Source organism: Pyrus communis, chromosome 10 (genome assembly GCF_041283825.1).
Source record: "Pyrus communis isolate YQ-2024b chromosome 10, ASM4128382v1, whole genome shotgun sequence".
NCBI lineage: Eukaryota > Viridiplantae > Streptophyta > Magnoliopsida > Rosales > Rosaceae > Pyrus > Pyrus communis.
Window position 1 is genome coordinate 2,575,785 of NC_142574.1, and position 16,561 is coordinate 2,592,345.

The window sequence follows — 16,561 nt, forward strand, 5'->3', positions numbered from 1 at the left end:
AAAAGTAATCTAATAAAGTTCAAATCGGATGCAGATTGAAAGTTCCGCAAGTCAACTTACATTAGATCAAATGTTGAGGGCTAAATAGTAATGGTCTTGAACTGACGCACACCTCTAATTTGAAAAGTTCAACTTAATAACAAAAATATTCCAAACTAGTTTGGCCCAATTTTCACTCAAATCCTTCTAGTCCTATAGTTGACAATCACATTACTTTTTTATTTTCATTTCTTGGATATAAGAAAAGAGTGCGGAGGGAGGAACGAGCTATGAATAAGGTTAGTGGACGAAGAGAGATGTAAGACATGTATAAGAAATAATAGTACACAAAAATAAAACCTAAAAATATTTTATAATTTTTGTTTTATGTATTCTTCTTCGTATCTCTCTTTCTCCCTCCACCATAATTTATACATCTTTCTTTTCTCACATGATTTTTTTTTTTCTCTATCTTTAGCACAAAGAATCATATAATCGCAAAGAAACGCTATGGTCTTAATTATTAAGTATGTGATTTGTTCTACGTAGATGTGTTTGATAGAGCATTGCAAACAAATTAGTTGTGTCATTGTTGAGATTATGTAAACTTGAGAAGAAATGGGATTCAACTACAGGGACTACATTATCGATTCGGTATAACAGAATAACATAAAGTGTGTAAAGGAAAAATTCTAAAGCTATGTGTTCTTTTTTTATTATTATTTTTTTTCAAGCATATGGTTCATTGATAGAAGAAAATGTTATGAACGATACACTTCAAAGAAAAGCTGCTGGGAGGCCAAGTGGGCAAAGAAGCCCAATAAAAGCACTTGATGATTCAACTAGACTCTATCAGTTGACACAAGTTGTCTTCTCTACAATCATCGTGTACCTCAACAATCTATTGTTTGGGTCACCCTTACACCTTCGGCACCAACAAAACACAACGGCCATAAAACAAAAGCACAGATGCAAATAAGCCCCAAATGAAGAACAAATCTAATCCCTAATTTTACAACAACAAACATGCAAAATGAATACACAAATTTACCTCTAAAATACGCATCAAAATAAATAAGTAGCCAACGCCAACTATCATATCCACTTCCCAAGGATCATGAAAGGAAAACTTCCAATGCTAACAAAACAAGAAGACATAACACCATCAAAACAGTACAAGGATGTGTTCTTTGTTATCAAGGTCTTCTCCTTCTTATACACCCCACTACTCGCGTGTACATGGAACAACACTTGCCAATATTCTTTCACTTACGTAGCTATAAATATACAAAATTTCACCCATTACATGAATAATAATTTGTATGGCTGGATGAATTGGTACATCAAATGAATAATTATTTTCATTTGTTTAGCAATTAGCATATGGCCATATTTGATCTCTTTTACGTAATTCGAAATAATTGAAATGCTTATCATGTAGCAATTAGCATAGGCTATATTTGATCTCTTTAACATATTTGATACTTTAGTTCACCAGTAGTTATCTCGATTCGTATTTGAAATTAGGGTACTAGTGTAACTAAACTGATCTATCAGATTATTAAAAGCATATATCTAGATATGGATCTGGGTAGAGATATTATTAAGTGCTTAAGATATGCATGCCGACCATTTCATAATATAGCAAGGCCCACACAGCACCAAGTCACCAACATCGATTAAGCATAAAGTAGGAGATGACTCCACCACTTTTCATAAAGTTTAATTAGCAAGCTAGGTTGGGCGCCCGGATGACTTCAAATTCTCCATATACACTCATTAGTGATTGAGACATGCAGTACATGGATGGCACACCTAGGGTTATTTTATCTATCAAACAAACGAAAATGACTTATATAGAATGAGTTTACTTTTATTGTAGCGTTACAATTAAATGATACAACATTAAGTGCAAGTTTCTTTCTGTGTAACATTGTAATACTGAATCAGAACATCACATAGCAATGAATCTGTTCCATGCAAATTACCTCTAAATAAATAGACAAATAATAAATACCTTAACCTTAGGTTATTCACTAAAGAGCCCCACAGCCACCCATGGCTCAAGTAGTTGTGTTGTGTCCACATCCCACCATGTGAACCATCATAGGCCCACCCAACAGCCCAACACCATCACACTCCACTGGCCCTCATGATGCCCTTTCCCCCATAGCAACAAACCAAAAGCAGCCTTCCAACATCACACATGAGCTGCAACCACATTCAACACATCATGCATGGATGCAATGCACCCACTTCCATTGATTGATACTACTCAATCTCCACCGTTGATTTCTTCTCTCACGGTATAAGTACCATGAAGCTTGAGAAAGGGAATTTCCCTATAGCTTAAAAATTAGGTTCTCTTTTTCTATAGCTAGGCGCTTTTGATATGGAGAAGAGCAAGTCATTCCCTCACTACACCTCAGCTTACTCCGGCGAGTTTGACTTCCGGGAGCGGTCGAACTCGTACAACTTCAACGGGCCAACCCAGAAGGGAAGCGGTTTTGCAACATCAACTGATCCAGAACTCCAGAGGAAGAAGAGAGTTGCCTCATACAACGTGTTTACGATGGAAGGTAAGGTTAAAACAAGTCTAAGAAACAGCTTCAAGTGGATCAAGAACAGGTTCGTCACCGATGTCCGTTATGATGGATGAATCCGAAATTCATAACATAAGCCTTTCTTGTAGTCACTGCTTGTTCTTTCTTGGTTTTATACGGTTGGTTTCGTCTGTCATGGTCATGGAAATCCCCAGCAAAGATCGAAGATGAAAAGAAAAATGAAAAAAAAGGGTTGTTTCTCTCAGTGCAAAGTTGCAGTAAGAGTACGGTGATGGTGGTGGCGGCCTTAGGCTGTGGCCATTTGAATTGTAATACGTTTTTGTAATAACAGAGATTAGTTCTTTTACCTTTAATATAGTTTTCTTCTCTCTAAGAACATCTACTAGCGTTAACATTATCTTGTGAGGAATTTACGGACATTTGATCAAAGTATCTCGGATCCAAATAATACATTACTATTTTTGTACAAAATTAAAAATCAATTAATCTTGCATGGCAATGAATCAAATTGCAAGGGTATATTATGGGAAAATTATGATAACGAACCCTCACCCCTTTGATCGCCTAGCAACCTGGAGTTATTAATCGAAGCCAGAAGCAAATATTGTTGGATTTCCAATCAATGTAAATCAACCATAAAATGGTCCTACAATTGAAATAAAAATGTGATATTAGGTAATGTTAGGTAGGATTGTAGAAAACTTCATCAAATTAGTCTGATAGACCGGTGTCTTGGAGTGCAAATAAGGCCAATTTGACACCTAAATTGAAGGATTGATTTGGGATTCTATTATGGACACAACTCACAGAACTCTAATGCTCTAGCCAATTATAAATAATAGAAAAAAATTAGTATCCGGTCCTAGTTACTTGTTCATTGACTAAAACCTTATTAGTTTTCAGATTTTGATCAAAGTCCCTAACATTAATGTAATAATGAATTTACATGTTAATTACATTTTTTTTTTAAATAAAAATTAATAATTGATTTAGAATTTTAATACTCACACCTTTATTAAACTCCTAACTAATTTTCAATTCAAAACATTTCCAAAATAAATAAATAAATTAGAATAAGTTTGTATCCATTAGCCTTTTTAAAAAAAATGTTTCAATTTTTCAAATTTTCAATCTTATATGTACCCATTCATGTAATTTTTTTTCAAATTTTTAATCTTAAAATGTACTTATTCTTAAATATACCAAATTGTTATATGTATATTAAGCCTAATATCTTCTTCTTCTTCTTTTTTGTCTTTTTTTTTTTTTTTTTTTTTTTGTGATTTTGAAGAATGTACCCATGTTTACACACACACACACACACACACACAATAGTATATTTATATTTTAATATTTTTAATCCCACACATTATGATTTTTTATTTAAAATCTCATTAATATAAACAACTATAAATTTTAATTTTTAATTTAAAAAATATAGTAACATACATATAAATAAATTATCACATTAGTTTTAGGGACTTCGATAAAAAATTGAAAACCAACAAGGTTTTAGTTAAAGAATATTCATAGCTAGGGACCGCATCTAAAGTTTCCCTAAATAATAAGGTCCGGCAAATCCTAAAACCACAACACAAATCTTCCCACCGAGTAGTTGTGTCACATGCCGGCCTGGGCCCCTACCACATCCCGAGCTCGACTCCACTGTAGCACGATATTATCCTCTTTGGACCTCTACCACACCCTCACGGTTTCATTTTTGGGAACTCACACGAGAACTTCCCAGTGGGTCACTCATCATGGGAATGCTCTCGCCTGAACTCGCTTAACTTCGGAGTTCCTACGAAACCCAAAGCCAGGGAGCTCCCAAAAGGCCTCGTGCTAGGTAGAGATGAGAATATACACATAAAGTTTACAGGATCCACACCCCTGGGCGATGTGGGATCTTAAAATCCACCCCCCTTAGGGGCCTGACGTCCTTGTTGACACACTTCCAGCCAGGGATTGAGTCTTATTCCAAATTTTCACATCCTGACCTGGGCCCCCACCACATCCCGGGATCGACTCCACCGTAGCACGATATTGTTCGCTTTGGGCCCCTACTACACCCTCACGGTTTTGTTTCTGGGAACTCACACGAGAACTTCCTAGTGGGTCACCCATCCTGGGAATGCTCTCTCCTGAATTCGCTTAACTTTGGAGTTCCTACGGAACCCGAAACCACTGAGCTTCCAAAAGGCCTCGTGCCAGGTAGAGATGAGAATATACATATAAGGCTTACAGGATCCACACCCCTTGGCAATGTGGAATGTTACAAGTTGTATCCGGCTATGTGTTTTGTAGAAAACTTTGGTGTTCCTGCTAGGTGCATTATTTCCTATATTTTCATGTCAATTATGCCTAAACTTTGTTAAGGAACCTAAACCCTAAAAGGCTCCAAAAATTTGATGTGTATTTAAACTAACCTAAATAATATATTAATTTAAGGGTAATTTTTTTTTTATAAAATCAACAAAATTTTATGACCGTTATTAACAATATATCAATCAAATTTATTCTTATTATAAATAGGTCAATGAGAATTTGAGGTACACTATAAATTAAAACAAAACAATTGATGACACAAACTAGGAAAGAATTCTTACTGGCTTGGGAAACACATCAAAAATCACATTTGAAACCCTACCATCTTATTGTTGTACCGTCTCTCACCCTTGCATCCCCTCTCTCTCTCTCTCTCTCCCTCTTCTGTAGCTCCGCACCAATTCACAAACTAACCAATCCTTAAGAGAGATGGACGGGGTTTGAATTAGAGTTATAAAAAATAGAATTGAGATTGTTTTAATAGGCAAGCTGGAGGCAAAGAATTGTGTCAAAAAAGAAATGTCCATACTTACTTTAATGTTTATTCGATGGAATGGAGGAAAATTGGATGAACAAAAACTAAAGGAGACGAAATGGTAATTTCAAAGGGCAAAGTGAAACGATAAGGGGTAAAATGAGACTTTGGGGCCAAATCAATTAATAAGCCTAAAAGCTGAACAACCCATGCAATTAGACATGTTAATGGATCAGGTCTTAATCTGGATCTTATGTAGTTAATAGGATCCAGAACAAGATTACAATTTGATTGTTTGAATAAAATTTGAGCCCTCAATACAATTAAAAATGAATTAGCCACTCAGTACCACGGTCTAGTGGTATTCCTCTTCACTTGTGAGTGAGAGATCTTATGTTTGAATCTCATGGATTGATAATTCAATACCAAATTAGGTTACTCATTGTGTAGCTTAGTAGAACTCCCTCCCTTCTCCTTAGTGTAAAATATATCGTTGTACTAAAAAAAAAAAAAAAAAAAAAAATCAAATATGTATCAAAGCTGGTTTGATATGATATTAATCTGATCCAACTTAATATAACACATTATTTTATTTTCATATTATTTTGAATGTATTAAACATGTGGGTAAGAGTAATTTAAATCTTTTAAGCATTCAAAATACGCATACTTTTTTTATTATTATTATACAACATGAAACTTTTTGGTTAAAAATAGAATTATATAATATAAGGAAAAAAATTTAATTTTTTCTCTTGAGTTAGATCCGCATAAGTCTGTCACTTAGTATTACTGTCTAATGGTATTCCTCTTCACTCGTAAGTGAGAGGTTTTAGGTTCGATTCTCGCCAGATGCAAATTTGAACCACGTTATTGCTAGCCCATTGTGAAACTAAGCTCACATCTCCCCTTTAGTTTAGATAATACCGTTTGATTCCCCAAAAAAAAAAAAAAAGAAGATCCGCTTCAATCCGGACTTGATCCTAGACCTGGCAATTTCTTACACGACCCGTTAACACGACACGTAAACGACACGAAAATAACGGGTTTCGGGTCAACACGATAACTAATCGGGTCATTATCGGGTCACACGATAATAACCCGTTAATAACAGGTCCTTAACAGGTTTACACAAGAGTGACACGCGGGTAACCTGTTTCGACATGATAAGAAAAATGCTATTTTGATGATTTTAAATTTTTAAACTACTAAAAAAAACTTACTATAAAATGCAATAGATATAATGAATATGTATATATTGTTTATTAATTATTATTCTATATAAACTTTAAATTTTAAGTTTTATTTATTTATTTATTTTTATAGTATATTATAGGCAAAGATTGAGATTAAAAATCATAAAACACATTAAAAATAAAAATATCAAGTAATATAAAAATACCAAACACATAAAAAAATTATAATAATTAATTTCCCGCCTAATATTTCAAGAGTTTCATCCATTTCCCGCTTAATGTTTGGGAAATTTTGCAGCCTATATCCATCCATTTCCCGCCTAATATTTAACCCAAATAAACTCTAAGTGTTAGTTAATGTATCGTTTTGATGGGATACGCATCCTATGAAACAAATTTCAATGATCCAACCGTTAAACTTGTTTATATATGCTTCGATATCGCATACGCCAAAATTTGCAAAAAAAAAATATTCAGAGATCAAGAAACGAGACAAAACTTTTCAACGGTTATAAACGAAAAATCACGATTTAACGGTTGTTTTAACTTTGATTTTGATGATTTTTTACAGCTATACTCTTTGACCCTATATGAATATAATGAATGAATTCGATCTTCAATTTAAAATATTTACATTGGTGGATACCACAAAATCTTATGTTATACTTGATAAAAGTATAAATAAACTCTCTAGTGTTAGTGAATTTATCATTTTGATGGGATACGCATCTTACAAAACTAATTTCAACGATCCAACCGTCAAACTTGTTTATATATGCTTCGATGTCGCATACACCAAAAATTGCAAAAAACAAACATTCAGAGATCAAGTAACGAGACAAAAAATTTTGACGGTTATAAACGAAAAATCCCGATTTAACGGTTATTTTAACTCTGATTTTGATGATTTTTTACAGCTACACTCCTTGACCATGTATGAATACAATGAATGAATTCGATCTTCAATTTAAAATATTTATACTAGTGGACACCACAAAATCTTATGTTATATTTAATGAAAGTATAAATAAACTCTTAAGTGTTAGTGAATCTATCGTTTTGATGGGATACGCATCCTACGAAACTAATTTCAACGATCTAACCGTCAAACTTGTTTATATATGCTTTGAGATCGCATACGCCAAAAATTACAAAAAACAAACATTTAGAGATCAAGTAACGAGACAAAACTTTTCAACGGTTATAAACGAAAAATCATGATTTAACGGTTATTTTAACTCTAATTTTGATGATTTTTTACAGCTACACTCCTTGACTCTATATGAATACAATGAATGAATTCGATCTTCAATTTAAAATATTTACACTAGTGGATACCACAAAATCTTATGTTATACTTGATGAAAATATAAATAAACTCTCAAGTGTTAGTGAATCTATCGTTTTGATGGGATACGCTTCCTACGAAACTAATGTCAACGATCCAACCGTCAAACTTGTTTATATATGCTTCAAGATCGCATACACCAAAAATTGAAAAAAACAAACATTCAGAGATCAAGTAATGAGACAAAACTTTTCGACGGTTATAAATGAAAAATCACGATTTAACGGTTATTTTAACTCCAATTTTGATGATTTTTTATAGCTACACTCCTTGACCCTATATGAATACAATGAATGAATTCGATCTTCAATTTAAAATATTTACACTAGTGGATACCACAAAATCTTATGTTATACTTGATGAAAGTATAAATAAACTCTTAAGTGTTAGTGAATCTATTGTTTTGATGGGATACGCATCCTACGAAACTAATTTCAACGATCCAACCGTCAAACTTGTTTATATATGCTTCGAGATCGCATACGCCAAAAATTGCAAAAAACAAACATTCAGAGATCAAGTAAAGAGACAAAACTTTTCAACGGTTATAAACGAAAAATCACGATTTAACGGTTATTTTAACTTCGATTTTGATGATTTTTTATAGCTACACTTCTTGACCCTATATGAATACAATGAATGAATTCGATCTTCAATTTGAAATATTTACACTAGTGGATACCACAAAATCTTATGTTATACTTGTTGAAAGTATAAATAAACTCTAAAATGTTGGTGAACTTATTGTTTTGATGGGATACGCATCCTACAAAACTAATTTCAACGATCTAACCGTCAAACTTATTTATATATGCTTCGAGATCGCATACGCCAAAAATTGCAAAAAACAAACATTCAGATATCAAGTTATGAGACAAAACTTTTCGACGGTTATAAATGAAAAATCACGATTTAACGGTTATTTTAACTCCGATTTTGATGATTTTTTATAGCTACACTCCTTGACCCTATATGAATACAATGAATGAATTCGATCTTCAATTTAAAATATTTACATTAGTGGATACCACAAAATCTTATGTTATACTTAATGAAAATATAAATAAACTCTAATTGTTAGTTAATGTATTGTTTGGATGAGATACGCATCATATGAAACTAATTTCAATGATTCAACCATCAAACGTGTTTATATATGCTTCGAGATCGCATACGCCAGAAATTGCAAAAAACAAACATTTAGAGATCAAGTAACGAGACAAAATGTTTCGACGGTTATAAACGAAAAATCACGATTTAACGGTTATTTTAACTCTGATTTTGATGATTTTTTACAGCTACACTCCTTGATCCTATATGAATACAATGAACTAATTTGATCGTCAATTTAAAATATTTACAAAAGTGGATATATACCACAAAATCTTATGTCATGATGATCTATGAAAATTGAGGATTTTGTAAAAGGAATAACATGTAAGCTTTGAGTTCCATTGGCAAGGTTACATGGTCGTTTAGATTTTTAAAACCCTCCAAATCTCATGAACAATGTTATTTATTTTAGTGAAAAATTAATAAAATTAATAATAATTATTGTAGAAGTGTGAAAAATATAATCACTCGTAATAAAAAGCTTTACAACTTTCATTAAGGGGTCAACTCCGAAATTTAGTATGCATATACTGATTTAGTATTATGTTTTACATTTTTTTTGGGTCAAATTATGTTTTTCATTTTCATTTTTATTGATTTAAAATATATTTTTCTTAACGGGTAACGGGTCGGGTCATATTACCTGAAAATGTTAACGGGTTGATTTCGGGTCGGGTCATATTACCCGTTTACTTTAACGGGTATTACACGACACGACCCGTTAAGCTATCGGGTATGACACGAAAACGACACGAACACGAGAAACACGACACGAATGCCAGGTCTACTTGATGCTTATCGAATATGGATCTACAAGTCAAATCAATATCCGAATAATATCTGAATTCAAATATGGATTAAGGCTGATCCGATTCGAATTACACCCATTTATAAATATACATGCATGCAATTATGCCAAAATAGCTGTAGAAAAGAAAATAAAGCCTTCACAATAAATGAATCAAGAGTATGAAATTTGTGAGTTCATTGGCGTGCAAAACTGTGAAAAAACAAATTTTAATCTTTAAGCTGTCACGTAGGTAAACAAACTTATAGAAGAGCCACATTTGTAGAATATTTATTGACAATGTTGTGAGAATGCATTTTTACCCCTATATCGTCGAGTTTCTTTTTAAGAATTTTTCCGGCCATATGTAAGAACTTTCGGGTTTCAACAGAGAATGTGCCGTCATTGGCCGTAAAGGACAGAGCATACGCTATATTGGCCGGAAAGCTAAATCAAGCCCCCTAAACACAAAACCCTAATCACAAATCATTGCATTATACACGAAACCAGAAATTCATGTTGGCAAATATTCAGTAGAGGGGGAAATGACTATAAGAAAAAGATATGGTGCAGCTCTATATGCTCATCAAATGGGGCCTAGTCATCAAGAGCATAGAGTTCTAGCTCCCTTGGATTGAACCTTCTGAATTCTCTGTTGGATGCAGACCTGTTAATCTGATTGTCTTTTGTGGCACGCGCTTTAGACTTGGGTAATGGAGGTAGGTTCTTGACGTTCTTAGTAACACTTGAAAGACCTTCAACTGGGGAGAGGGAGAAGATCGGGCTTTCCTTCCGGCCTTCCTGGTTTGCACTGGAGGAGTTGCTACTAGTAGTGCTTCCTGGCTCACCTTCGAAATTTGAACCAACGGTTTTCTCCTGCTCCTGAAGACCCTATATGCATATTACATAATCTTTAGAAATCACCCTGTAAACATATCTCTAATGTTTCACGATCAGAAAGGTGTGCCGAGCAGTATAGGTGAGAAGGGCTAGACGAGGTTCCTCTCGTCGATAAGGGCAGTACATGCATGACAGATTGGCTAGCCTAAGTTAATTGTGCGATTGTTCATGCGCCATAAGAAAAAAAAGCTTACACAACAAGAGGGTCCCCTGAACTCCGAAAGCAAGGAATTATATTTACCTGGTTGGAAGATGCAGAAATTTCTTTTACTTTCGCAGCAGATACATCTTGTCTCTGGCGCTCACGTGTTCGAGACCGCCTTACTTTCCTAGACCTGAAAATAGCAGAAAAATAATCAGTTACTCAAGCAACGAACTGGACATCAAATCCTCGCATTCGGAAATCATTTTCCAAGAACATTAAAGCAACAATAATGGTTTAGAAAATAATAAGTAGCACCTAAAACAAGGTACTACCTGATTCCAGACGGTAAAACTATGCGTAAATGGTTTCAAGGCTTTGATCCATACAGGTTAATACATACTCTTCCTTTAAAACTACCACTTGAATTTGTGCTAATTAGCAAATAGCCTCCTCCATTCGCTCCAGCCGTCAACCATATAGGTTAGTACATCCTGTATTCACATTCCTTCAAATTCCACCATTTTCTATCCTTTTGAATGCAACGATTCCTTTACCAAACTAGATCAAAGGCCCTTTTTCTTGTCATTTATTTCCTTTGTGACCTCATCCTCCATGTTGACAGGGTTAACGCACTCTAAATGAGAGTACTTTATGTTGGTTGTTTAGGAGTTAGGGGTTTTAACCATGGATCAAATAGTTTAAATCCTTAATTACATTTCATGGCATGCTTGTGTGCTTATGTGTGCGCATTCATGGGTTTAGGACACAGGATCATGCATCCTCTAATCTGGTAACTCCCGAAATCACACACTACCATACAATTGAAGGATATACGCAGTGTGATCTCTAGAATCTCTACAGATTTGTGCATGAATACGTTCATGCACCTTCACATTTAATGCAAGCAGAATCCATCAGAGACGTTATTGGACGGAACAGGTGGAAAACCAAATTCACTTAGAAAGACAAGGTTAATGACATTGAACAAATTAACATGGTGACTATGTCATGCTGTTAAATACCTTCCTTATCGATCTTAAAGAAAAGAAAACGTCAACTTACTTTTTATGCTCATTGGCTAGTTTCAATTCATCATCCGCATTGTAGATTACAGGTAGACCAGAAAGTTCGCATGCTAAGGGGCTTCTGAAAAAGAACTGTAAACAGAACTCCTTTTTAGTATACAATGTTCACAAATTAACTCACGAGTCATACGTGCACTTGCAAGACAAATTCAACACCAAAATAAGAACTCATACTATATGTCATGGATGCCTAAAAACAAGAATCATAAGGAACAGAAGCTACTGGAAAAACATGTAGTTGGTAAAAAACTTTTCATTATAAGAGTGAAACTTTCAATTTGTACTGACTTCGTTTTTTAGAGCCGAAGATGCAGAACCACGGTAGGCAGGATCTAAAGCAAGGAGAGTGCTCAACAGACCCAATGAAGAAATAGGGAAATCCTTGAAAGCTTCTTGAAGATTGGGTTTGTACGAACGTGGAGGTCTAAAAGTTGTAGATAGCTTCAGTCTTTTCCAGTAGTCCTCTGATGGTGTGCCACAAAGCCTGAAAATCCTATGAAGTTGCTCAACCTGAAAGCAAGTAGAATGTGTTTGAGCAACTAACCAACGATAGTAAGATCATAAACTCGTTCTTCTCACCTGGACAAACACACACACATATGCACAACATTGAATTACCTCTGTTCTACCAGGCAGAAGTGGTCTCCCTGTGAACATTTCAGCCAAGACACAACCGGCACTCCAAAGATCAATGCCAACACCATAATCTGTAGAACCTAACAGTAGCTCAGGTGCTCTGTACCAAAGTGTCACAACTCGGTTTGTGAGAGAGCGCTTAGGGTTTTGCACATAATAGTTTGCAAGCCCAAAGTCTGCAATTTTTAGCATTCCACTTTTATCTAACAATAGGTTTGATCCTTTGATGTCTCGATGTATAATTCCCCTCTCGTGACAGTGCTGCAGACCTGAAAGCAATTGATGCATATAGCACTTGACCTGTGTCAATAATTCATGTTAGAAACTGAGAGTCCAACGAATCAAAGAATCCAAATTCAGAATCCACGAGTTAGGAGAAAACTTAAACCTGTGGTTCAGTAAGGCCTTCAGGGCTGGAAATAATTCTTGTCAAATCTGACACCATGAAATCAAAAACAAGATAAATGCTGTACTGCATTCTTGAGGTAGCCAATCCTTCAAGCTTGACTACATTGGGATGATCCAGTTTCCGTAAAAACATAATCTCTCGTGCCATAAATTTAACACTCTCGGGTTCCGATGTATCAAACCGGACCTTCTTCAAGGCAACGATTTTTCCAGTGTCCCTGTCTCTAGCCTTGTACACATTGCTGTAGGTTCCTTCACCCACCTACAACAGCAAAACATTGCCATAAATTTACAAGTATATACTTTTCTCATATGCCAAGCACAAAAAGTGAAAACTAAAAATGAAACAATTATCGAATGGTCCCTTAGCTTTCCGATTGCATCCACAAAAGCACTCTAGAATCTACAAAACGATCATAACAATACAAGTTCCAAACACTAATAAAGGAACAGAAAAACATTCATATCACTGTTCTAATGAATTCAAGTTGAGTGACAGTAACATAACGGAATCAAACCTTATCGAGCTTGTCGTAAGAGTCGGCACTCTTGGGAACCAAGCCAGCCAAAATCTCTCTCGAAATATTATCAGTGAGCCACTTGGGCCATCCATCCACCAACTCCTCATCCACAGAAACTTTATAAGAAACTCTCTGACTCCCATCATCTTTCTCTCCCTCACTACCACCAGTTAACGCCGCCGCCGTCGCCCTTTCATTGCTGCTGCTGCCGTCACTGCCATGCTCGATATTTGAAAGTCTGGACTCAACCCTCTGCTGCTGCGGCTTAAAAGGATCCCTATGGAACTGTCCAGTTGATCGTCTGTGACCATTAAGCGGCCCTTTTGCGACGTGCCCATTATCCAGTTTGAGCTTCTCTAGCCCACCAGGTGCGGAGTTCGTGAGAGGCTTGGCCTGAACTATTCCCATTGGCTTGTGGGTCGAGACCGGTCCGGGGTTTCTTTGAGTAAGAGGAGGGAGGAGGAGGAACGAGAGAGATGAGGAGGGAGAAGGAGGAACGAGAGAGATGAGGAGGGGTATTAGGCGAATATGCGGGAATCTTGGCCGTCCATGGGCGGCAAATTGGAGGCATACTGTGCGGGAGAAAATAGGGGTGTTTTGTCCTTGGTTGGTTCCAGTCTTGCCTTTCTCGCTCAATTGAAAATCCGGAGTAAAAGAGGAGGGAAGGATTTAATCGACATGTGTCAACCATGTGACAATTACATCCTTTCTATTTAATTTTTCATTTTTTGGTCAAAGACAATATTTCGTCCTTTTCTATGTATTATTTTACCTTCCTTCTTCTTGACATTTGTTTGCGGACTAAGATTCTTCTATGCAGGCAGGCACGGATGGAACTAGGGACCAAGGTGATTTTAGGATCCTTTGAATTCAAAAAATATACATGTAAATGTTTTTTTAGGATCCTTCGATGATTTGGTACGAATCTCTTTTGTGCATACTAGATGTTTATGTAATGTATGTTATGCATATCTCAACATGTTGCGTTGACAACATTCGACAAGTTCTCTCCATATCACTCATCAGATTGATTCGGCATATGCCTATATCTATTGACATGTGCATAACAAACCCACCAAGTGAATAAACTGGTTTTTTAGAGCTTTGCGAGTTTGCGCTATGTTCCTATTTAACATTGAGACCCTGCATGATTCAAATTCTAAATCTGCCAATGCTTCTATCCATTAATCTTTAAAATAAAATAAAAATAAAAAAATTGTTGATGTCGTTTGACTTCTATCATCTCCACTGTTTAACATATAATTACATGTTATACCGATATGCTTACAAAAACAAAGATGTCCATCAACTCTTGACAGAGTTGAGGATTCAGCAACAAATATAATCTGAAATCAAAATCAATCCAAACAAGACAGGAAGTCCGAGTCTTGTTTGAATCGATATAGAGATGGATAGTAGCCTAAATAGTAAATACCAATCTTTTGTATGAAAGTTAAATTATTGGATTCATATGAGTTTTCCTAAGGAATTCTAGAGGGTGCATGCTTTTCATCATATAACAAGCACCAGCGAGAGAGAGAGAGAGAGAGAGAGAGAGAGAGAGAGAGAGAGAGAGAGAGAGAGAGAGAGAGAGAGAGAGAGAGAGAGAGAGTAATCAACCTTAATTGTGTGTGTAAGTGACTGAGTCAAAGGAAAAGAAAATTCATATCAGATTTTAATTCAAGCAATTCAATTATATAAGCATACACTAATTGACACACCCCGACCGAGATCAGGACGTGCTGGCCGTCACACGGAGGTGACGTAGCCATGTGCACGTGCGGAAGCTAAATAAGGTAGTAATATAAAAGTACGAATAATTTAAAAACTAGCATACAAAGTACTAAAACAAGTGCTAGCGTATGTGAGACACAAATTCAGAGCAAGTCTACAGCAGTCCAAAAGAAAAGATGCAACAATAGTACACCCGAAGGTGACCCTACAATGGTGAGTGTCTGTCAGAAATGCCGGAAAAGCCCACTGGGAAACCACCGAAACAGCTAAGCAACTAGAACCTGGAGGGGCGCAAAACAAAAGCGTGAGTGGGCAAAAACAAAGCTCTTTGAAAATCGTTTAGTAAAATACAATCTAACCCCTTGCCGTAAAACCTGTATACTTCCCAGAAAATAAACATATATACGTATGTATAGATATGCCAGTCATGCTCAAAGATATACTACTCATGCTCAAGGATATGCCATGTCGGAATCTCATAATGAAATGCAAGTGCTCAGGTATGAATCTTAACGATAACATGTAATCTGGCAGCCGGAGTCACCTAACGTGACCTGTACGGCTGCATATAGAGCTCAAATCTCAAACTCAATAACTGAACCAGCCCACGAGTCGGAACCACCTAAAGTGGCCTGTACGACAGGCCTGGGTGTAACATATATATACGCTCTAGTGCTACGATCACGTGAAGGCTGTGCGAATAATCGCGGGTCACCTACGATTCGGAACCACCTAATGTGGTCTGTACGACAGGACTGTGCACCTAACTTGGATCCAAGCTGAGCATGTGGTGCGGGAGGTGAACATCACGTGAAGGACTGTGCCCTACTCTGGGCGGGAACACTAACACCGGGGGTGCAGGTTATGAGCTCTCTAAGTATCTCAAACTACTGCTGAATGTAAATATGAACAACATCTACCTGGCACTTACCTGTGCGTCCACAGCACCCAATATGCATATGTATATGTATGCCACTACTAATGCATGTGATGATGCATAAACGATAATAATATGGTGCATGGCATAAACAAATAACTCCTTTTAATCAATTTCTGGGAATATAAATGTATATAGGTATATACAGAAAACCAAAAGCCCACTCACTGGTAAGTGGAAGGGTCGTAGCCCCCCTGCCTCGAGTGCGCACGCTCGTCCTCGGAATACGTGTCACATATATGCGAAATAACTATAAAAACGTTAACTTTAAAGCACATAACCAACTTCTCGTAATAACTTCTCATACATTGCTCAAAATGGACAATTGAATATACCAATGTGCTCTACACAACCTCAGGATCACAACCATAAACTGTGTTCTAGTTTATGGAGTCAAAAACTTTGAATC

At 36.0% G+C, this 16,561-nt stretch overlaps 2 protein-coding genes across 2 annotated transcripts; one reads left to right on the forward strand and one right to left on the reverse strand.

Moving 5' to 3' along the window:
- The first annotated feature begins 2,292 nt into the window (after positions 1-2,292).
- Positions 2,293-2,896, forward strand: LOC137729875 (uncharacterized). Its single transcript, XM_068468926.2, has one exon. The coding sequence runs from the start codon at positions 2,372-2,374 to the stop codon at positions 2,636-2,638; it is 267 nt and encodes an 88-aa protein (XP_068325027.1). The 5' UTR covers positions 2,293-2,371; the 3' UTR covers positions 2,639-2,896.
- Positions 2,897-10,264: 7,368 nt separating this feature from the next.
- On the reverse strand, positions 10,265-14,107 carry LOC137730206 (putative serine/threonine-protein kinase At1g54610). The gene is made up of 7 exons (XM_068469277.2): positions 13,479-14,107; positions 12,941-13,222; positions 12,535-12,852; positions 12,205-12,426; positions 11,894-11,988; positions 10,928-11,021; positions 10,265-10,677 (listed from the first exon to the last, which is right to left on the reverse strand). The coding sequence occupies exons 1-7, from the start codon at positions 13,887-13,889 to the stop codon at positions 10,384-10,386; spliced, it is 1,716 nt and encodes a 571-aa protein (XP_068325378.2). The 5' UTR covers positions 13,890-14,107; the 3' UTR covers positions 10,265-10,383.
- Between the last annotated feature and the right edge of the window lie 2,454 nt (positions 14,108-16,561).